Below are 18,833 nucleotides of genomic sequence, written 5' to 3' on the forward strand. Positions count from 1 at the left end.
AAATCCATATTTCCAATTCCAAAGAAGGCAACAGTAACACATGCACTAATAAAAAGCGTGGCACACGTGGGGCTCAAACACAGTAAAAGAAGCGCGTGCGTCTTGACCGAAAGCACGAACGACCAATTTACAAATATATAAATAGACGGTTTTATTATTGTAATTACAACATTTCTATATTCATTCATTTGGGTGTTTATGATGTCTAATAATACACGTTTGTAAATTGTTTGCAAGAGAAACTAAATGACCCGTCAAATTAAAGCAATCCCTTGTAGTCAGCACTTGGAATTGGAATTGGAAACAACTTTGGAATTTCCTATCCTTTCCTTTCCTTTCCCTTTCTTTCTTTCTTTCTTTAATCAATTCACATCTGACATCTATCCTTCTCTATACTCTATATATATATAAAGAAACTTTGTCTTTCCTTAGCCTACAAAGACAAAGGCCACACACAAGTCTTCTTCTTTCTTTGCCTTTGCTTTGCTTCTTTCTAGGTTTCTGATCTCTCCATTTTCTTTATTTTCTTTTGCTTGCTGCATAAATTTATAGTTCAACATGGCTTGTTGATTATTAGTTTCTTGTCAACCTTGACGAGTTGAATATCTGTAACTCGACTTGGTTTGTTCAAAGTTAATTACTTAATAGTATATTGTTAGAGAAAAATGGAGAAAACAAATTTTGCAGTGAAATTGCCAATTGGGTATCGGTTTCATCCAACAGATGAAGAGCTTCTTGTTCATTACTTGAGACGTAAAGTCTTTGGTGTTCCTTTGCCTGCTTCTGTTATTCCTGACTTCGATGTCTTCCAAACTGATCCTTGGACCTTGCCAGGTTTTTTCATAATCCTCTATTTATCTATGGATTTTCTAAAATTTATAGATGTTGAATATTAGGTCCGGTCAAATTCTATCTGCATGGTTCTGTCTGGTTAATACAGTATTACTGTCCTGAGAAATTTGCAATTAAATTGTTTAATTTGAATTACTAGCTAATTACTATTTTATTCATATGAGTAGGTGATTTGAAGGAAAAGAGGTACTTCTTTAGCAGAAAATGGGGAAGTGACAGTGAAAATTATAGATGCAAGAGAGCTGCTGGTTCTGGTTACTGGAAACCTATTAGCAAAAGCAGGCAAATCATAGCTTCTTTGAGCAACTATGTTATTGGAGTGAGAACAACTTTGATTTTCCATCAAGGAAATAAGCATTCTAATAACTATTATGACTCTAAAACTCAATGGGTCATGCATGAATATCGCCTTGTAGGCTCAGGAACAATTCCTAACACAAAACAGGTATGCAATACTTAAAATATATGAATTATTAAATTAATTTTAAATAATGCCCATTTTATTAATTTCCAAGAACATTGAATAATGGATTTGTTTTTGAAAATTTCAATATGTTTAGGTGTCAAAGATGAAATTAGGAGATTGGGTAGTTTACCGCGTATTTCAAAGAAAGAGAAGACCTAAAAAGGAAAGGATTGTCATTTCCAAACCTTCAAGCTCAAGCAAACTGCAAACTACAATGGAGGAAAGGTCTGATATTGTGGGTCCTAGTCAACCTTGTTCACCATGTTGTAGTGGAGTCACTACTGATGAAGGAGGTTTAGATCAGGAAGAAACTAATTCCTCCTGTAATAGCTTTTCTAATTTTCATTATTGTGTGAGGAAGAATTAAATTAAAACACTTTCCTAAGGGAAATTTGTATTAGATCAATATGCTCTTCAGATAAATTAATTAATGAGAATAGAAAAAAAAAAAAAAAAGAAACCATTTCATTCTTTTCAAGAGCTCCATTACAATATTTTGTTTCTCTGCACTTTCAAGCAAATTGTTTAGAAAATATATAGTATATTTTGAATAAATCACGCATGCACAAAGTGGGAGGAAAACAACCTACAAGTTGTGGCTCAATTGGCAACGTAGACTGGGCATGTGAAAAGATCTTTCAGATTTAATCCTCACTAAATACACCTGCAGGAAGAGACAAAAATCTTTAACTGTGATTAAATCCCGAGCTGAATTAGTTAGCCTTTGATAATAAGGTCTGAATACAGATGGTTTATACCAAAAAAAGTGGGAGGGGAAGAATCGACACCCATTTTTGCTTAATAGTTAAGCTTTTTATTATTTATTTATCCATTATTATTATTGTCATCAAAAGCCAAGGTATTTTTTGAGACAAAAAGATGATACAAAGTATATATGTACAATATACAAAGAAAGAAGGAAATAAATTCTACATCATTTATATCCATTACTTTGTAGAAAAAGTAGATCCCTTGAGCATATGCACATGGGGTTTGATTCCTGTTCTCATTGCAATCTGATTAGCGGAAGGGCATAATTTCTGCTCTCCACCTCGGGTCCTCTTCATATACACCGGAAAAATCTTCAATACATATGAGAGTTGTGATCTATGAGTATTAATAGGCTTAGGAGCAAGCGAGGATTAACTGCTTGGATACCCTCAAGAATTGAACTTAGGATCACCGAAAGTTTATCGGACATGATTTCCATTAGGTTAACCTTTGGAAGTAGAAGAACTTAATAAAATATTATTATTATTACTACCCTACAGTTCTTAAGAAAATATATAAATTCCATTAGTGTAATCTTTATTATGACTTTAGTTATCTCTTTTAATTATTTATATTTTCTAACACCAAACTAGATAAATATAAAATTACAAAAAGATGCTCTCATTGTTTCATGTCTTTCCAATATAATTGTGTTGAACATGATTCCATATAATTAATATTAATTGTTGTCTTGTGTTAAAAAAATGGCATTTGTTTATATTGAGAAAGGGAACAAGACACAAAGAAGAGGAGTTGTGCTTGGATATCGCAGCCTCTCATGGGGTTATGAGAATAAGATTCCTTGTGTCAACCAATGAAAGCTGTAGGAGACAGACATCTATGGTTTCTTTAACCATTTCTATGCTAAAATGAAATATATGACTGTCTCGTTGGTGTGAGTGCAATTAAAAAAAAAAACACAATCTCGATCCAGGCAAGCAATTTCTATTTCCGCAAGATTGAGAATACAAATTTGATTTACGAGAAACACATTTTACTGAGAGGACTGAAAGGAGAGGACAAAATTATGATAGTCTGACCGTATATGATATTGAATATATGAATTTGATAGTAATGAAAATAATTTTATATTACTTGTAAATGATATCTTAAAAATCACCTTTCAAAAGATAGTTCTCAACCTCAATTTCTAAGAAACTAATTACATCTTCCCCTGCTTTATGTCACAGAAGTCCATGAAGCTAAGCTATGGTAGAAAGAGACATGGGAATATATGGAGAAGAAAAAGAAAATGATGACTGGATGATCACAACCCGTGTAAGAGTAGAGAGAATAAGGATCAACTTTGGTTAGATATAGTGGAAATTTTTAAGAATATATATATATATATATATTTAAAGAAAATGGTATATATATTTGATTGAGATTCAGATTTAGATTTAGATTATAACAGGCGTGTGATCTCCAAAAGGAAGCATCTAATTGTTGTTGCAGAATTTTGGGATTGGACCCTACAAAAGTTAGGTCAAAGACACTTCACATGTGATGTACACTCACAACACTGCATTTTAAGATATATATATATATATTTTTGGAATTATGTAACTAATTATAATATGATAGTATTAGTCTTTTCAATTATTGAATTTCTCAAAATTATTGACAAGCATCCATCTTTGATGTAAGTACCTATAAGTGCATGTATTCATTGGTGGATGTCCCAATGATCAATTGATTCTTTTATAATACTATCTTTTTTTTTTTTATTAGAAATTTAATTAAATTATAAAAACTCATTTTTCTTTAACAATGGAAACTCTTTTTTTTTTTTTTTTTCTTCCACAAGAAAAAGAAAGTGAAAGCAACAGTTGTAGCAGCTAGCTAACAGATTTTTCCCTGAGTAAGCCAAACATCTATGTATAAATTGGTGCTGAAATGGGAAAAAATGTAATCATAAAATAAAATCTATAAGAGCATAAACTTTAGTCTAAATGAAGTAGATATGATTCTGCTCATAAAGGTTGGACATTTTGTAAAGAAGAAAATGACTTTGTCCATCTGTATTATGTGAAATGAGATAGCAAAAAGTCAATTTACAGAAAGGAAACGGAATCCTGTGGCTGTGGTGGAAGAAGGAAATTGCCGACAAAGGTTACTTGTAGTAGAGGTTTTAGAATCATCTATATATTTATCGAATCAATAAAATATTCTAACAAACAAAACAAAACAAGACATAGTTTGGAAATGAAAATGGTTTAGTTCTTATAGTGTAGATTTCTGACTTTCAATTGCTCTGCTCTGTTTTGGTCAATCGAGTACGCCAATAGTCATTTGTGGTAGGCCACAACTAGCTAGTGCATAGAGATTAATCATTTGTAGCTTTTTCTCATCTGCTCAGTCATATCAGCAAACCCTCTTAATCTATATATTGGGCCTAAGGGTGCTTAAGTTGCCAATTGATAGCAATAGCAGCCTAGCAGCATTCACAACCTTATTACATCTAGTGCAACTAAAAGGCTTATTAGTTTATAAAATATTTACCTACATCCCGCGTATAAATCCGCTCCATACATTGAAACAATTATAACAATAACTTTTTTTTATTCAAACAAAAAATATTTCTGAGCATTCATTGGAAAAACAAAAGAATAAAAAACTAATAATTTCTTGAAAACTCGTTTTTTGATTGGCTTGGTTATGATTCATCTTAAATATTAAGAGTTTATTCGGTAAAATTAACTATTAGCTATTTTAATACCATTTAGCTATTAACTGTTTGCAGCTTTTTATAAAACAATAAAAATTCTGTTTGAATAACTTTTCATAAAATGCTACCTTAATCTCTGAAAATTAATTTAAACATTATGTTACTAAACACTATGAAAAAATAGTATTTAATATTTTAACAAGTGTTATTTAAAAAATTATTGTCAAACAAAACCTAAGTATCGGGAAGTCTTAAGAGTTATTAATTAGCCTTTCGCCGTTAAGTTCCCATAACATGTTTATTACTAGCACTTAACACATCCGAACCACCAGTTAGACTATCAAAACCCACGGGCCGTGGCCACACAAGTACAAGTTCAGTCTTGGGTCAAAGAATAAGAGCCCATAGAACGTCACAAGGATTCTGGAAAATGTCATCAATATCATCCCTAAAAAGTTTCCATTTGCAAGTCACAAAACGTTTTCAAAATATTTTCGTCAAGTTACATTCTGCAAATAAACTTTATTGTCATCTGGTACACTAAATCCAACATCTAAACAACAAAAGGGAAAGCTTGCCTTATTTTAACTACATTTGAGACCTCAAGGTTTGCACAAGTCTCCCAAACAACTCCTTTTGAATGTAAAGAGAAATTAGAAGTGGTCTAAAAGGAATATTAAGCAAGAAAGCAAGCAACATAAGAATAATGTCATGGTCCAGACCTCACATGACAACAACACGCAAAAGGGTAACATAACTTTGTATTCAAGTGCGAAAAACTAAAAATCCAACTTTGATAAAAATAATCTTACAAATCTAGAAACAATTTTGCATTGGTGTGATATATGAACTAAAATCAGAGCCTAAAACATAAATAATACCAGACAGACACAAAAACTGGCTTCAAATTTGCAATCAAAAGACATCCTTGATTATGATTCTCACTCATTTTGCAGGTTAAGTTTGGGTGTCGACGCCATCTTTCTCAGCAACTCCAGCCACATCAGCCTTAGTTGTTGAAGGTGGTGGTTCAGCACACGCCCTCAAGACAGCTTCATTCTACAAGAGAATGAGAGAAGCACAAGATATGAATGATGCTTAAAAAAATATATTAGAAAGACCAGAAGACATCCATCAATATTTAACCAAAGGAATAATATAAAAAAAATTCAGTGATATTGCAGTGATTTTTTTGTCTGAAAAAAGTGGAAGTAATAGTTCTGAAATAAAACAGCTTTGAGAAAGTCAAGGTTCAATTGTTGAAATGGAGGCTCTAACTACACTAAAAACATCTTAACAAAACTATTAACCTTGAGAGAAACAAAATTGAAGTAAGACGATAATAAATAAAACACAGCTAAAAAATCCAGAATCCATACCAAGTTGGTTCTAAAAACACAGAAGAAGAACTGCAATTTTTTTCAACTTTTGTTATACAATCACGAAAATCATTTTTCCACCTTACTTTAAAAATTTAGTATATTTACAATAACCTCCACCCAGCTTTGAACTTGAAAGATCTAGCTCCTTTAACACCCACAATTACACTTTCAAATTTTCATTGATAAACATTATCAAGATTATCAAACTAATGGGCATGAATGAGAAAATATAACACAAAGCCAAAGGCTTGAAAGCATAGTCCTTCTTGGATCTCCATGTCCTCCATAAATCTCCATTTTACTCTATTTTACTTTTTATACAAAGAAAATCTCTATTTTACTGTTATATAAAGGAAATTTTTGAAAGAGCACACAAAGGATGCATCACATGTACAAAAAGCCACAATATAGTTAATCCACAAAATTGAATACAACAATGAACATGAAAAATATATATACCGTCCCCTACAACAAATACAACAGTAATAACTACACTGAGAAGTTCCACCTGCTGGCCCATCTATTTCTCTCCATCCAAAAGCCAAAATACAGTAATGGAGCAAAGCAAAAGTTCACCCATTATCATCATGAGTTTGTATATCACTCAAGGACAAAACTTAATCTTGGCAAAACCTGGAATTGCCAAGGCAATCCACGCAACTGAGCATCCATAGACCCTCACAATGCAAAGCATGAATACAAAATGACCTCTCAACTATTTTTCCTTTACCGTAAACAACTTTAATGCATAGTTTTTAGTAAAACTACAAAGAGAAACTGAAGTACAAAAGGAAGGAAAGGCTACATTATGAAGGAAAATGTAAAAGTACGAAGAATCCATGGAAAATATATATAGAATCCAGAAGTTTTCTCAGACAACGTGGCAACGGGATATTCACCTCAAAAAAAAAAAAGCTTTCTAGACCAAAGCATGAGAAACGCTAACTACCCATACAAAATGTCTATCACTACACACTCACTGTGACTGTGACCGTCAGTGATTGTCAATAAGAGGGCATAATACAAGTACACAGAGAAAAAAAAAAAAAACCATTATTCCCACTTCAATCCTGAAGTTTAATGACAAAGTACCAATCTGAACATAAAACCCAACACCCAGAAAAATTTTCTCCTAAAAATTTACCCTTGACCACAATTGTTAAAGATACCAAACACATGAGTAATTGAATGCCTAACAATAGCTATCTTAAAATTGCATAAAGCTTAAAGTTATACCAAAAACAAAATTCCAATTCATATCGAACCTGGCAATAGATAAGTAAAAAATGCAATTTCTAATAAATAATAGGTTGAAAGATAGAAAGATACCTGCCAGACCCTAAGGAGTCGCTTCTTGGCGTTGGCTTTACGGGTAGTAGTGAGTTTTATTCTTTTCCACACTAGACCTCCCGAGTCGTGCTTCTTCACTATCTCCATTACTCTTGTTCCCCAGAATGCCCCTACCATATTTGTTCTCTCTCTCTTCTGTGCGAGTTTCTCTTCAGCTATGGAGTCTGTTTGAGTGATTGTGGACTGCTCTTTCCACGAAAGAGAAAAGCGAATTGTAACCTAGAAGTAGAGCTAGGAGGAAGTGCACGCTAGTTGAAAACGTTGTCGTTTGGCATGTTCCGTTTCCTCCGCTGATGGAATATAAGACCGGGTTATTGTCGCGTTTATCGACAAAATTAACTACAGTAAACATTCTTTACAAAGTGTTCCTACTTTTTTTTTTTTCAATTTATGGTTAAACATATTCTGATTTTAATAAAAAATTTTATTCTCGTTATTTTGATCCATGAACAGCACTACCTAAAATTTTCCCTAGAATACAAATCTCATACTATCAGGGCCATAATAATACACCCATTTCACTTTCCCACGAGAATTAAGAAAAATCTTTTATATTTTCTATTAGTTTATCAAATTTATCCTTTAAAAAGAAATGGCATAAAATTATAAATTATTTAAAGGGTGTTATTGACAATATATACATTGATTTAACTAGTAAGGAATAATTCCAAAATTAATAATGTAATTTTTCATTATTATTTTTTTTTTTGTGGCGAAAGAAGAGCAGAACAAAAAGCAAAAACCTATCTCAAAAAGCCAATGCTACAAACATCAACCTAAAAAACTAAGGATAAGGAACTAGGACTAGCTTTCCAAATGAATAAAGAAGAAGGGATGGCATGTCCCAAATTGGCCAAATGATCAGCCTAGAATTAACTTCCTGAAACATATGATGGATAAAACACTCCCAATCACGAGTCATTAAGCTCTAAATATCCAAAATAAGAATAGCCAAAGGATGAGCAATAGATAACCCTCAGTTCACCAGCCTAAAAGCCTCCAAACAATTAGACTCAAGAACAACATTACGGAAACCACGGTCCCAAGCAAGTAAGGCATCTCCGAATAGAGGACAACTCACCAACTAAAATAGTAGAGTGACTAATATTTAAGAGAATAGCCTCCAAGCCACCTCCCCCAGCAATTACGGAACACACTACTTCTAGTCAACCCTGGATTAGTAAGACTACTTGTCACGACCTATTTCCGTGGGCCAGACTGGCACTAGGGCCCAAGTAAGCTTAAGGCCCCCGATGCCCGTCGTAAGCCTAAATTGTTCAACTTATACATGCTACACAGTTTAATAGGAACAGTAAGCCCATATAACCAAGGATATAAATATTAAACAATCCGGCCCAATCTCAACTAACTAGTAAAATTTAATCTGGGCCTAATCACGATAAATCATTTTCGCAACATGGGCATACTGATTCACCTACGGTTAATTATACAATAAAATATTTATAGAGTGATGCATACGGTAAGGCCCAATTTACAATACACAACCCTATAACTGCGGAGTTCATCAATAACTTGAAATGTAGAATCAGTTATACAATCCAATTTAAATAGCAAATTTAAAGATCTTCACATTTATAACTCTGCGGAGAAGATTGCAGAGCTTCAGTCGAGCCAACAGTTTTCTACTACCTAAGAGGTTGGGTGGAGGGGTGAGTTTTGCAACTTAGTGAATAATAATAAATAATACACACCATAAACAATCACACAAATGCACCCTAGTATACTGAATGAACACACGACAGTCAGTCAGATGACATCATATCAGCACCCACAAATAATATTACCTTCAGATAATCACATCACGTGGAAATTAGTCAGTGGCGTCACCAAAACCCCCGATGAGCCGTCCTATCACATGGCCCATCCACTCACGTGTGCACCAGGGAGCCAATCCCCCATTCTGGCTTACCGGTATAATCCTCACACGACCAGTCCTCTCAGTATTTTTCCAGTCTCTGGCAATTCGGTGGTCTCCATCTAATCTAGATCATCAGGCGCTCACAACAGGAGGCCAACCTGTGGTTTCTATATAATCAGTATAATCAGGTGCACACGGAAGTGCCGATCTCCCTTTTATCCGGCTAACAGCAATCAATAACGGTAACAGTATTCTCAGGATCCTTATAACAGAAACAGTCTCACAAACCCATGGTGACCCACTTCATCCCAATTCCACACAAATAGAGCACAGTATAATCATATCACAAGTAATCAATCAGTTCAGTCAATGTATTACACCACAATCATTCAGAAGTGCAATCGTAAAAATATAAGTATGTAGTAATAGTGGCATAATATAAGTTTATAAATAACAGTTATGCAATGCAGTGCTGATATGCATTATTTACTATTACTTGTGGAGAACGAAGATCTAGCTTTGATTCTGTCCGGGAGGAGCACTAGACGTACCCTGGCGATCTACAAAATTTAAGATGATAATTATATCAGACAAAATATTTATTTATCACTCTAATAGTTTTATATATATATTTAATTTCTATAAATAATTTTATTTTTCTACAGAAATTTCGGCAACACTTCCCCTAAAATTTAACTATCCACCAATCATCTCATTCAATTATTTTTTTCAGGTTCTCACGGCCCATCCATCGGGCAAATCAATCTAGTCAATTAATCCCGTCCTCCACATTCTCCATATCAACATTAATTCAATATCAACATTAATTCATACATTTTTCTTTAATTCCATAAATCATAATTTCCTAACAATTTATTAAATTAATTTAACTAATCAAAATTGATAAAGCAAATTAACTAATCAAGATTACTAAAATTAATTTAATTAACTAAATTCATTCAAATTAAATTAACTAAAATTACCCAAAATATAATTTTTTTGTCGAATTTCACTAGATCGGGGATTCACGCGTGCCGGATCGGAGAGCAGGTGGAGGCTGGTGGCCGGAGTCGACTGACAGTGGCAGAGGGAGGCGCGATGAAGCTTAACGGACCCGTTCCTGGTGATCGGAGGCTCGCTGGAGCAGCGGCGGAGCTGTGGCGCGGCTGCAAGGCGTCAGTGGTGGCACGAGCTGGAGGAGCTTCGATCGGACAGGGAAGCTGTGCTGCGCTGCGCGATCTGGCCGAGGATGAAGAGGAGCTGCTGGCGGAGCTGCTGCGATGTCGAGCTGCAGCAAGGGCGGTGGCGGAGTGGCGGTGACGTGCGACTCTGCTGCTCGCCTCAGTTTGTGTCCCGCCAAGAGCCAGACGCAAGGAAAGAAAAGAAAGAAAGAAAAGAAAGAAGGAAGGAGGAGATGAAGGAGAAGGAGGTGGCGGCAGTGGGGTGTCGCTAGTGGACTGGAGGCGCAGAGAGGGTGAGGGCGAGTGTGGAGATAAAAGGATGAAATTGTTTCTAGATGGTTTGGGCTGGTTCGATTTGGCTCGATTCCGGTTCGATTCAGCCCAAATCTTGGTTTTCGTTTAATTTTTGATTTTTCAACGGTTCTTCTGTTCAGTTTATCCCTGTACGAATTATGAATTTGCATTTAAATAATTGGACACATTTCCAAGCTATCGATTTATTAAATTAAATTGAAAAATCATTGAAAATAAAAATTTGAGTTGTTTCACTACTGCCATCACAATTTAACTTCACCCAATCCTCCTGAGCTTTAACCGAAGCCATACAAAACTGCCTACTCACTCTAGCCGAACCAACAGCAGGAGTAGAAGAATTCATAATATCCAAAGCTACTTTAAAAACACAACGATTTAAAGCAGAAACATCAATAAGTTCATTCTGAAAAACATACAAGTTCCTCGCTTTTCAAATCCACCAAATAGCAGCTAAAAATCAATGATGTGAGGAGATACCAAAGGCATGTGCAAGGATAAATTTAAACGCAGCCACATCACGATATCATCCACCCAAAAAAAATTAGGAGGCAAACTTCACTGCTGTCCCATGCCTGCACCGCAACATAATCGCAAAAAAGATACAATAGAGGCTCCTTATCCATAGAACATAAACTACATAGACTAGAAAGAGTCATACCTCTTTGAAACAGTAAAAAATTAGTCGGCAAACGGCTATGCAAAATTAGCCAAAGCAAATGTCTAAATTTTGGCACACCATCAACAAACCAAATCTATGAGAAAGAAACAAAATCAATACCAACATGCATCTCCTACAATAATAAAGATAAATAGGTTGCTTTAACAGAAAACTCACCATTAAAAGAAAAATTTCACAAAATGGAATCATGAACAAAAGCAATCAAAGGAAGAAGAACTGCATAAATTAAGCACTTAATATCATCAGATAGACAAATACGTAACACATAAAGATCCCAAGAACCGTTATGAATAAGATCCTACCCATAGGCAAAAACAGACCCTAAGATGCTCCTTACCCTCAAAAATAGACCCTACCAAATCCACCAAAGGACCCATAGGCAACCAAGAATCATACCATAAATTGATTTGTTGACCACCCCCTACCAGCCAAGAAACATGAGACTGAAGCTGCTGGAAACTACGAACAATCCCCTTCCAAGTACAAGAGTCACAACCTCACAAGACCGGAGGAAAAGAGCAACCATGACAATATTCATGAGTCAAAACCTGAACCTAAAGAGCAGTGTCATGCATTAAAACCTTCCAACCCAACTTACCCAACATAGCAACATTAAACAACCGGGCACTCCGTAAATCCAAACCCCTAAACTTTTTAGGCTTAATAAGCTAATTTCAACCAACCAAATGCATCTTATGATGCTCAACCGTAGACCTCCAATAAAAATTACGAGACAACTTATCAATAAGAAGAAGAAGGTAACCACATAGTTTGCATAATATAAACAGGTAAAGAAGAAACAAAAGATTTAATAAGAACTTCCTTACCGGCAAGACTAAGCAAACGGGACCTTCAATTCGCCAAACGAATCTCCACCTTCTAAATAATGTCTTGACACAGCACCACAGAATACCGCCTATGAAGTAAAGGAACCTCCAGATATTTGCCTAAATTTGAGGTAACTGTCACATCCAGTAACTGTTGGAGCTTATGCCGCATAGGGCGAGAGACCGTCTTGGAGAAGAAAATGTGATATTTGGCCAGATTAGCCTTCTACCCACATAGTACCTCCAGCCGCAACACCACCAGAACACCGCTCTTCATTATTGTCACTAGAAGAAGAACATTATGCCACATAGTCAGCACCAACCCCACCAATGCTAACAAACTACGCTTGCAGAATCGAAGAAAACCCAGTAATGACTAGTGGGTCAGGCAGGTTAAGATCTTTCAACTTGTCAACACACTGCAGGACCTGATTATGAGACCCATACTTAACCATATTCAAACCCGCACCACAGAAGGAGGCGCAGTGGACTTTGCCAAGTCAACACCCAAAGTAACATCACGTGATGCCTAGAGGGTCCTATTCGTAATAGAACCATGTCCAACAACATCACTTGCCTTATCCCCTTTGTCCACTAGCAATTGAGACCCATTAACTGGCTCCAGTAACATGCCTGAAGGTTCACTAGGTGGACAAGTCACAGATCGACCCACACCCTGAATAGACCCTATTTAAGGAATAATATCTCACCGATGCACTGAAGGCCCATCTTTTAGAACAAACAGGCCTAGACCCAAACCTTTACTTAGATCCACAACAGCATCCTTCCCTTTATTAACATCCTCCTAGTTTGATGCTTCACCATTGCAGGCCCATTAGAGCCCAAATGACCCATAGCAGATTTCACCACTTGACTCTCCTTATCCAAGGAAGCAAAGCGATTGGCTCTCACCCCAACCGAATGAGACGAAGGCTTATCCACACCTAAATCTTTATTTTTAAATTTACATCTTGGCTTTTGCTGAGCCACCATCCAAGGCCCAAAATTCTCAGTTTCCGCATTTGAATTCAAAACAAATTCACTTATAGCCATATTTAGAGGATGAGAAGACTCCTTAACAACCTCAATCTCCTACCCAGCAGACTCTGAGCAAACTTCTGGCCGATGACCAACCCTACCACAGGAGGAACACAGCCCTACAATGCCTTCATACTCAACCCTCCTTCAAATACCACCAACAAAAACTCTTGGAATCAAAGGACGGGATAAATCTAATTCAACACACACTCTAGCAAATCTGCCATGTGTAGCCAAAGCCGTTTGCCTATCAATCTTAACCGGGGTCCCTATTGCACTAGCAAAAGCAAAAAGAAGTTCATCACAATAAAAGTCCATAGGGAATTCAATCAACCTCACCTATAACCATAAAAGAAATAAATGTTGTCGAAGGCTGAAATTCAGGTTTCCACTTTTAAATATAAAGAGGCTGACTGTCAATCAAATAAGGACCTTCAGAAATAATACGTAACATTTCCTCTTTATCTTTAAACTTAGTTAAATAAAAACCATAATCTAAGTCAATTATATCCAAACGTGCACCTAGCTTCCATAATAAAATCAAGCGATTAACTAAATAGGTATAGCTAACCGATTTACCATAGACCTTCACAATCAAAGAATCAATCCATTGCTCATTAAGTTCTTGAATTACCTCCGAATCAACCACAACTTTTGGATTCAAAGGGTCCGCATTTTCATATTCCAAATGAATCCTACTAGCATAGGTATCTCCTAAATGAAAATCAAAACTTTTCATAACAAAAGGCTTCTTCAATGCCTAAGAAGACTGAGAAAGAAGGCAATCATGAAAAGAAAGAGGCACGACACTTGATGGTTGCTCCACCGGGACTGACACATCAATTGGCAAAGGAGAGAGAACCAGATGAGAGGACTCCATCTCTTCTCAAACACTTTCTTCCTTTTTGTTTTTTACTTCTTCAAGAATAATGTAATTATTTTGAGACACGGAGTTTAATAGATAAAATTGATACTTCCTCCATTTTATTTCAAATTGTGATTAGAAAAAAATTTTGTTCCATTTTAAGTGATGTTTTCGGAAATTAAAGACATATTAAATATTTTTTTCCCCTTTTGCTCTTGTATTATTCCAAAGCATTTGTAATCAATTTGAAATGTTTAATAAATTCTTATTATATATAAAGGCATTTTAGTTAATTATAAATGACGTTTTTATAAAAATGAGGCTCTGTAATCATTTTAGTTTTTGTTCCAAAATCTTAAAAGTCACTTGAAGCCAAACGAAGGGAGAAAGTCATTCTCATTTTGTCCATATCGTTTTTCTTTTTTTTTCTTTTTTTTTTTTAATATTTTGAAAATTTGCTAACAAGAATAAGATGGAGTTTCTTCAGAAAGAAAAATTTTAGCTGAATTTTATTTTTATATGCATTTTTACTTGTATAAATGATTTTTTTTATCAAATGTAATCTAACTCGATATTAATAATTAATAAAAAAGAGAAATTTTTGTCCTCGATTTGATTGAAAATGATATATTTTTAAAGAAATTATTTCTCAAAAATTATGGTTTAAATGTTTTTGATTGATATGTTGATTATGTGAAGTTAATATGAAAAATGATATTAAAAATAATATACATTTATTTTTTGAGTAACGGATAGTAAGATTCAAACCTAGATTTATTATCAAATTTGTATGTACACTTACCACTAAACTATGCTTTGGTGAACAAAAGTTGTATATTATTTGGCGAAGTAGTAAATCGCTAGGCTCGATTTAAAATTTATCTTCTCGTTACCAGAAAAAAAAAAAAATCTTCCTAAGGAAGTTATTTTCTGTATATATGGGAAAATGGAATCTCTACTATATGGGAATTCAAAGGTTGAATGGAAATCAAACATGATAAAGTCTATATCTTTAAAAGTTTAACTGTCGAAACTAACTTCAATACAATTTTTATTAAAAACTACTTAAGATTCTCATGTTATTATTATGATTAATTATTTGAATTCATAACAAAAATATATATATTTTGTTAAATCGAAAATCATATATGAAAGAAAAAAATTATGAAAGAAAAAAAGAGGAAGAAGATCTGTTAGATAACCACATATGTTTACTTTTTTTTTTTTTTTTCATTCCATCTGTCATCAATGTTACCTTTCATAAAATTTATTAAAATTCTGATTTAAAAGTGAATATATATAAAAGAAATGAAACCAGTGAATTGGTAATTGGTAACGGCTTTAACTGTAACCAATTCATGAAATGACAGCGAAATTGAAACCTATCGATCACTCATTATTGAAAAATAAAAACAAAATTCCGTAATCTTTGTTTGATCTCTCATTCTCTTGATAAATAAAAAAGAGCTATTGTCATCTCCAATTCATTTGAACAACAAGAAAAGAAAGGGAGAGGCCTTAATTAACTAGGGTTAATAATTAATTAATTAATTAATTAACTCTCCCTTTCCTTCTTCATATTCCTGTAAATACTTGTTCGTCACCTCCGTTTTTGAATCTTAAGGAATCCTCTCTTTTGCATGCCCTCCTTTCTTCATGGGTTGTGGCATTTCTAGGTATACCCTTGAAGAGGCGGGGCATGTTCTTCAAATCAAATCCTTTGGTCGAAGAAGCGATTATAAAGATGATACTGACTCCTTAAATAGTAAGCATCGAAAGAGTACTTCTTCCGCGACAAGTGAAGGCGGCGGATTCTTGAGACGGGTTATTGGTTCAAATGAGAAGGAAAGAGGAGTGGATAGAGATATAGAGCCTACGGTCAATGATCATCATGGCCGGAAAAGTAGCTTTTCTTCGTCTCTGAGAATGAGTAAAGAAATATCGGGAAAGCAAAACGAAGATGAATTTGTAAGGCCAAGCGATGCAGACGAATGTGCAAGTATATTACATTCTCAAGGATCCCCTAGTTTCCGAGTATATGTCGACAGGGAACAATTCCCTTTTGAAGGTGATTTCTTCTTCTATTAATTACTTAGCTAATTAGCAACATTACGTAATCTAATTTAACATATATATGGTTGGCTGTGCTTTTGCAGATCGTGAAGGTGATGAGGACCAATCAGCTAAGGGACCGGAGACTTCACTGTCGAAAAGAGGGGTGAGAAAGGGAAGAGGATTCAGAGGATTAAGAGAAGTGATGCAAAGAGGAGGATCAGTAGGAATGAAAAATTTTTTCAATGGCTCTGCCAGATGTCATAATTCTGCTTCATCTCCTACTCAAGACACAAGAAAATTGATTGCAAAAGTTGCCTGATGATTTATTATTTGCACAAGGGCATGCAGCAAATCTTTAACATTTGCAACGATGAATTTTTTTTTCCCCTTCTTTTTTCTTTTTAGTCAATTAGAAAAAAAAAGAAAGAAAAGATATGGTCGATTTCAATATTCTTATTTCGATTAATTGTACAATTAAATTAAAGGTACTGACTCCTCTTTATATTATAATCCGATTCTAAATACACAATCTAGAGTCAAACTACACTATAAACATCATCAAAAATTGATTCCTTTAATTTAGGCGGGATATTACCATACTTAAATATTGTAATTTTAATACAAGATTCAAATTCCACGCGTTTTAATAACATTGTTTCAAAATCAAAATAAATAAATAATACCTTAAAATAGTGGACCATGGTCTAATATATGACATTTCATTAGTCAATATCCTAAATTTAAAGGTAATGATTTTAATGTAAGAAAAAAATGATAATGACCCAATTAATGTAAATGCATGTGAAGTGGGTAGAATTGAACTTTTAAGACCCTAATTTTTCAAATTGCATACGTGTATTATTAGAATAGAACACAGTCCAATATATCGTCTGGTAAATACCATCTCAATATAAAGGTCAAATTTGTCATATGAATTAACGTTTGCTGAAAAATTAAGCTACTTGTGTATAGGTATTATTACATCACAAACAGTAAAGAAAGAAAACTTCTAGTTTTGTCCCTTCCAATATGTTTTGATTTATTATATTATTGTATGTGTCATGATTTTAGAATTAAACTTTGAATCAATTTATTTTTTCAAATATGCATGTTTTTTACTGAAAAATATAATTAGTTAAATGTCCAATATTCGATTCCAACCATACACTATAAATTTTGAATATGTTTATCCGTACTGACCTCAGACAAGTTGGTAATATGGATATATGACAAAGCTCACTCCGTGACCCATACTAAACATGTCTTCAAGGAGGGGCAATAGATTTATTTGTGACTAAACTCCAAACTAAATTAGGCGATCTCTAGTAATAGGGTCTAGATACCGATAATTTATACAAAAAAATAATAATAATATACATATTTTTCAATAAACATGTGTTGAAATATAAAAATTCACTTTTATACTTTTTGAAATAAAATTTATGATACTTAAATTTTATAGAGAACCTACTGTGCATTTAAAGTTATGAATTTTGTTACACACTTTCAACACCAATAATATTAAATTTTTTTAGCTTTTATATGCAAATGTTCATTTGCTGTGTAATTGCCACGACTTTTATAATAATAATTGTCACACTTTTAACTATTCAATAATTGTTTAATCGATATGACAATAGAAAAAAAGTTACAAGTTAAAGTGTTTAATAGATATAAGTATAAGTTGAACATTTAAATATATTAAACTACTATCTTTATTCCATAATACTTGTCACACTTGAAATTTCACGTCCTTTAAAAGAACTATTAAATTTGTCTAAGTTAAAATAAATTATTAAGTAAATTAACTATATTACCTTAATTTAATGCTACTTCTTTGAAAATATCATTAAATTGAAGTAATAATTATTGATCATATACAAAAAGTAAATATGAAAAAAAAAATATTCATTACTCCTTGAAATTACAAATGTGACAAATATTTTTATATAAACTATTTTCTCAAATGTCAGACGAGTATTATAAAACAGAGATAGTAAAAGCTGAGGGTGCGCCATAAAATTTTTACCTAAAATATGTGGATGACACAACATATTTACATATCATGATATATTTGTTCAAACATAGTGGCTCAACTCTTAAAATAGCTAAATATTTAACTAAGATTTCCTCTTCCATGTATGCTCATCCCAATTTGAGTTATTCATAAATTTTCTTTTATAATAGTTACTATGTTTGTATATCCTTACACCCATTTAGAATAGAATATAAATAAATGTCAAGCCTATTAAAAGCATATTACAAATCAAATTACATATACTCACAATATTTTTATAATATTATTATATACTTCTTTCATTCCATTTAGAATACAGTATAAAAACAACGATAACTTTGTTACAAGTAGCTTACAAATTAAATTGCAAAAGTGTTAATCATATGTAATCTAATTAATTTTTTCACTAATGTAAAGACTTTTTAGATCTGAAATTTGAGTTCTTTCGACTACACAAAATAAAAGGAATGCTATTCTTATTATGTAGT

General features: G+C 33.6%; 3 protein-coding genes across 4 annotated transcripts; 2 read left to right on the forward strand and 1 right to left on the reverse strand.

Annotated features, from left to right (window-relative positions):
- Positions 1-270: 270 nt before the first annotated feature.
- On the forward strand, positions 271-1,724 carry NAC084 (NAC domain containing protein 84). Its single transcript, XM_012211917.3, has 3 exons — positions 271-834; positions 1,020-1,297; positions 1,413-1,724. The coding sequence occupies exons 1-3, from the start codon at positions 666-668 to the stop codon at positions 1,683-1,685; spliced, it is 720 nt and encodes a 239-aa protein (XP_012067307.1). The 5' UTR covers positions 271-665; the 3' UTR covers positions 1,686-1,724.
- A 3,776-nt stretch (positions 1,725-5,500) lies between these two features.
- Positions 5,501-10,843, reverse strand: LOC105630180 (uncharacterized). Of its 2 annotated transcripts, XM_089721336.1 has the most exons (4): positions 10,352-10,843; positions 9,865-9,928; positions 7,469-7,779; positions 5,501-5,816 (listed from the first exon to the last, which is right to left on the reverse strand). In XM_089721336.1, exons 3-4 carry the CDS (start codon positions 7,604-7,606, stop codon positions 5,715-5,717), a joined length of 240 nt encoding a protein of 79 aa, XP_089577462.1. In that variant the 5' UTR covers positions 7,607-7,779; positions 9,865-9,928; positions 10,352-10,843; the 3' UTR covers positions 5,501-5,714. The 2 variants fall into 2 exon arrangements, with proteins under 2 accessions (XP_089577462.1, XP_089577488.1); XM_089721362.1 differs by lacking the exon at positions 9,865-9,928.
- Positions 10,844-15,747: 4,904 nt separating this feature from the next.
- On the forward strand, positions 15,748-16,844 carry LOC110009123 (hypothetical protein). The gene is made up of 2 exons (XM_020677814.3): positions 15,748-16,341; positions 16,430-16,844. Exons 1-2 carry the CDS (start codon positions 15,930-15,932, stop codon positions 16,645-16,647), a joined length of 630 nt encoding a protein of 209 aa, XP_020533473.1. The 5' UTR covers positions 15,748-15,929; the 3' UTR covers positions 16,648-16,844.
- Positions 16,845-18,833: the final 1,989 nt, after the last annotated feature.

The sequence above is a fragment of the Jatropha curcas genome, chromosome 1, assembly GCF_041381405.1.
Source record: "Jatropha curcas cultivar XTBG-Jc1 chromosome 1, XTBG_Jcur_1.0, whole genome shotgun sequence".
In the NCBI taxonomy this organism is placed as follows: domain Eukaryota; kingdom Viridiplantae; phylum Streptophyta; class Magnoliopsida; order Malpighiales; family Euphorbiaceae; genus Jatropha; species Jatropha curcas.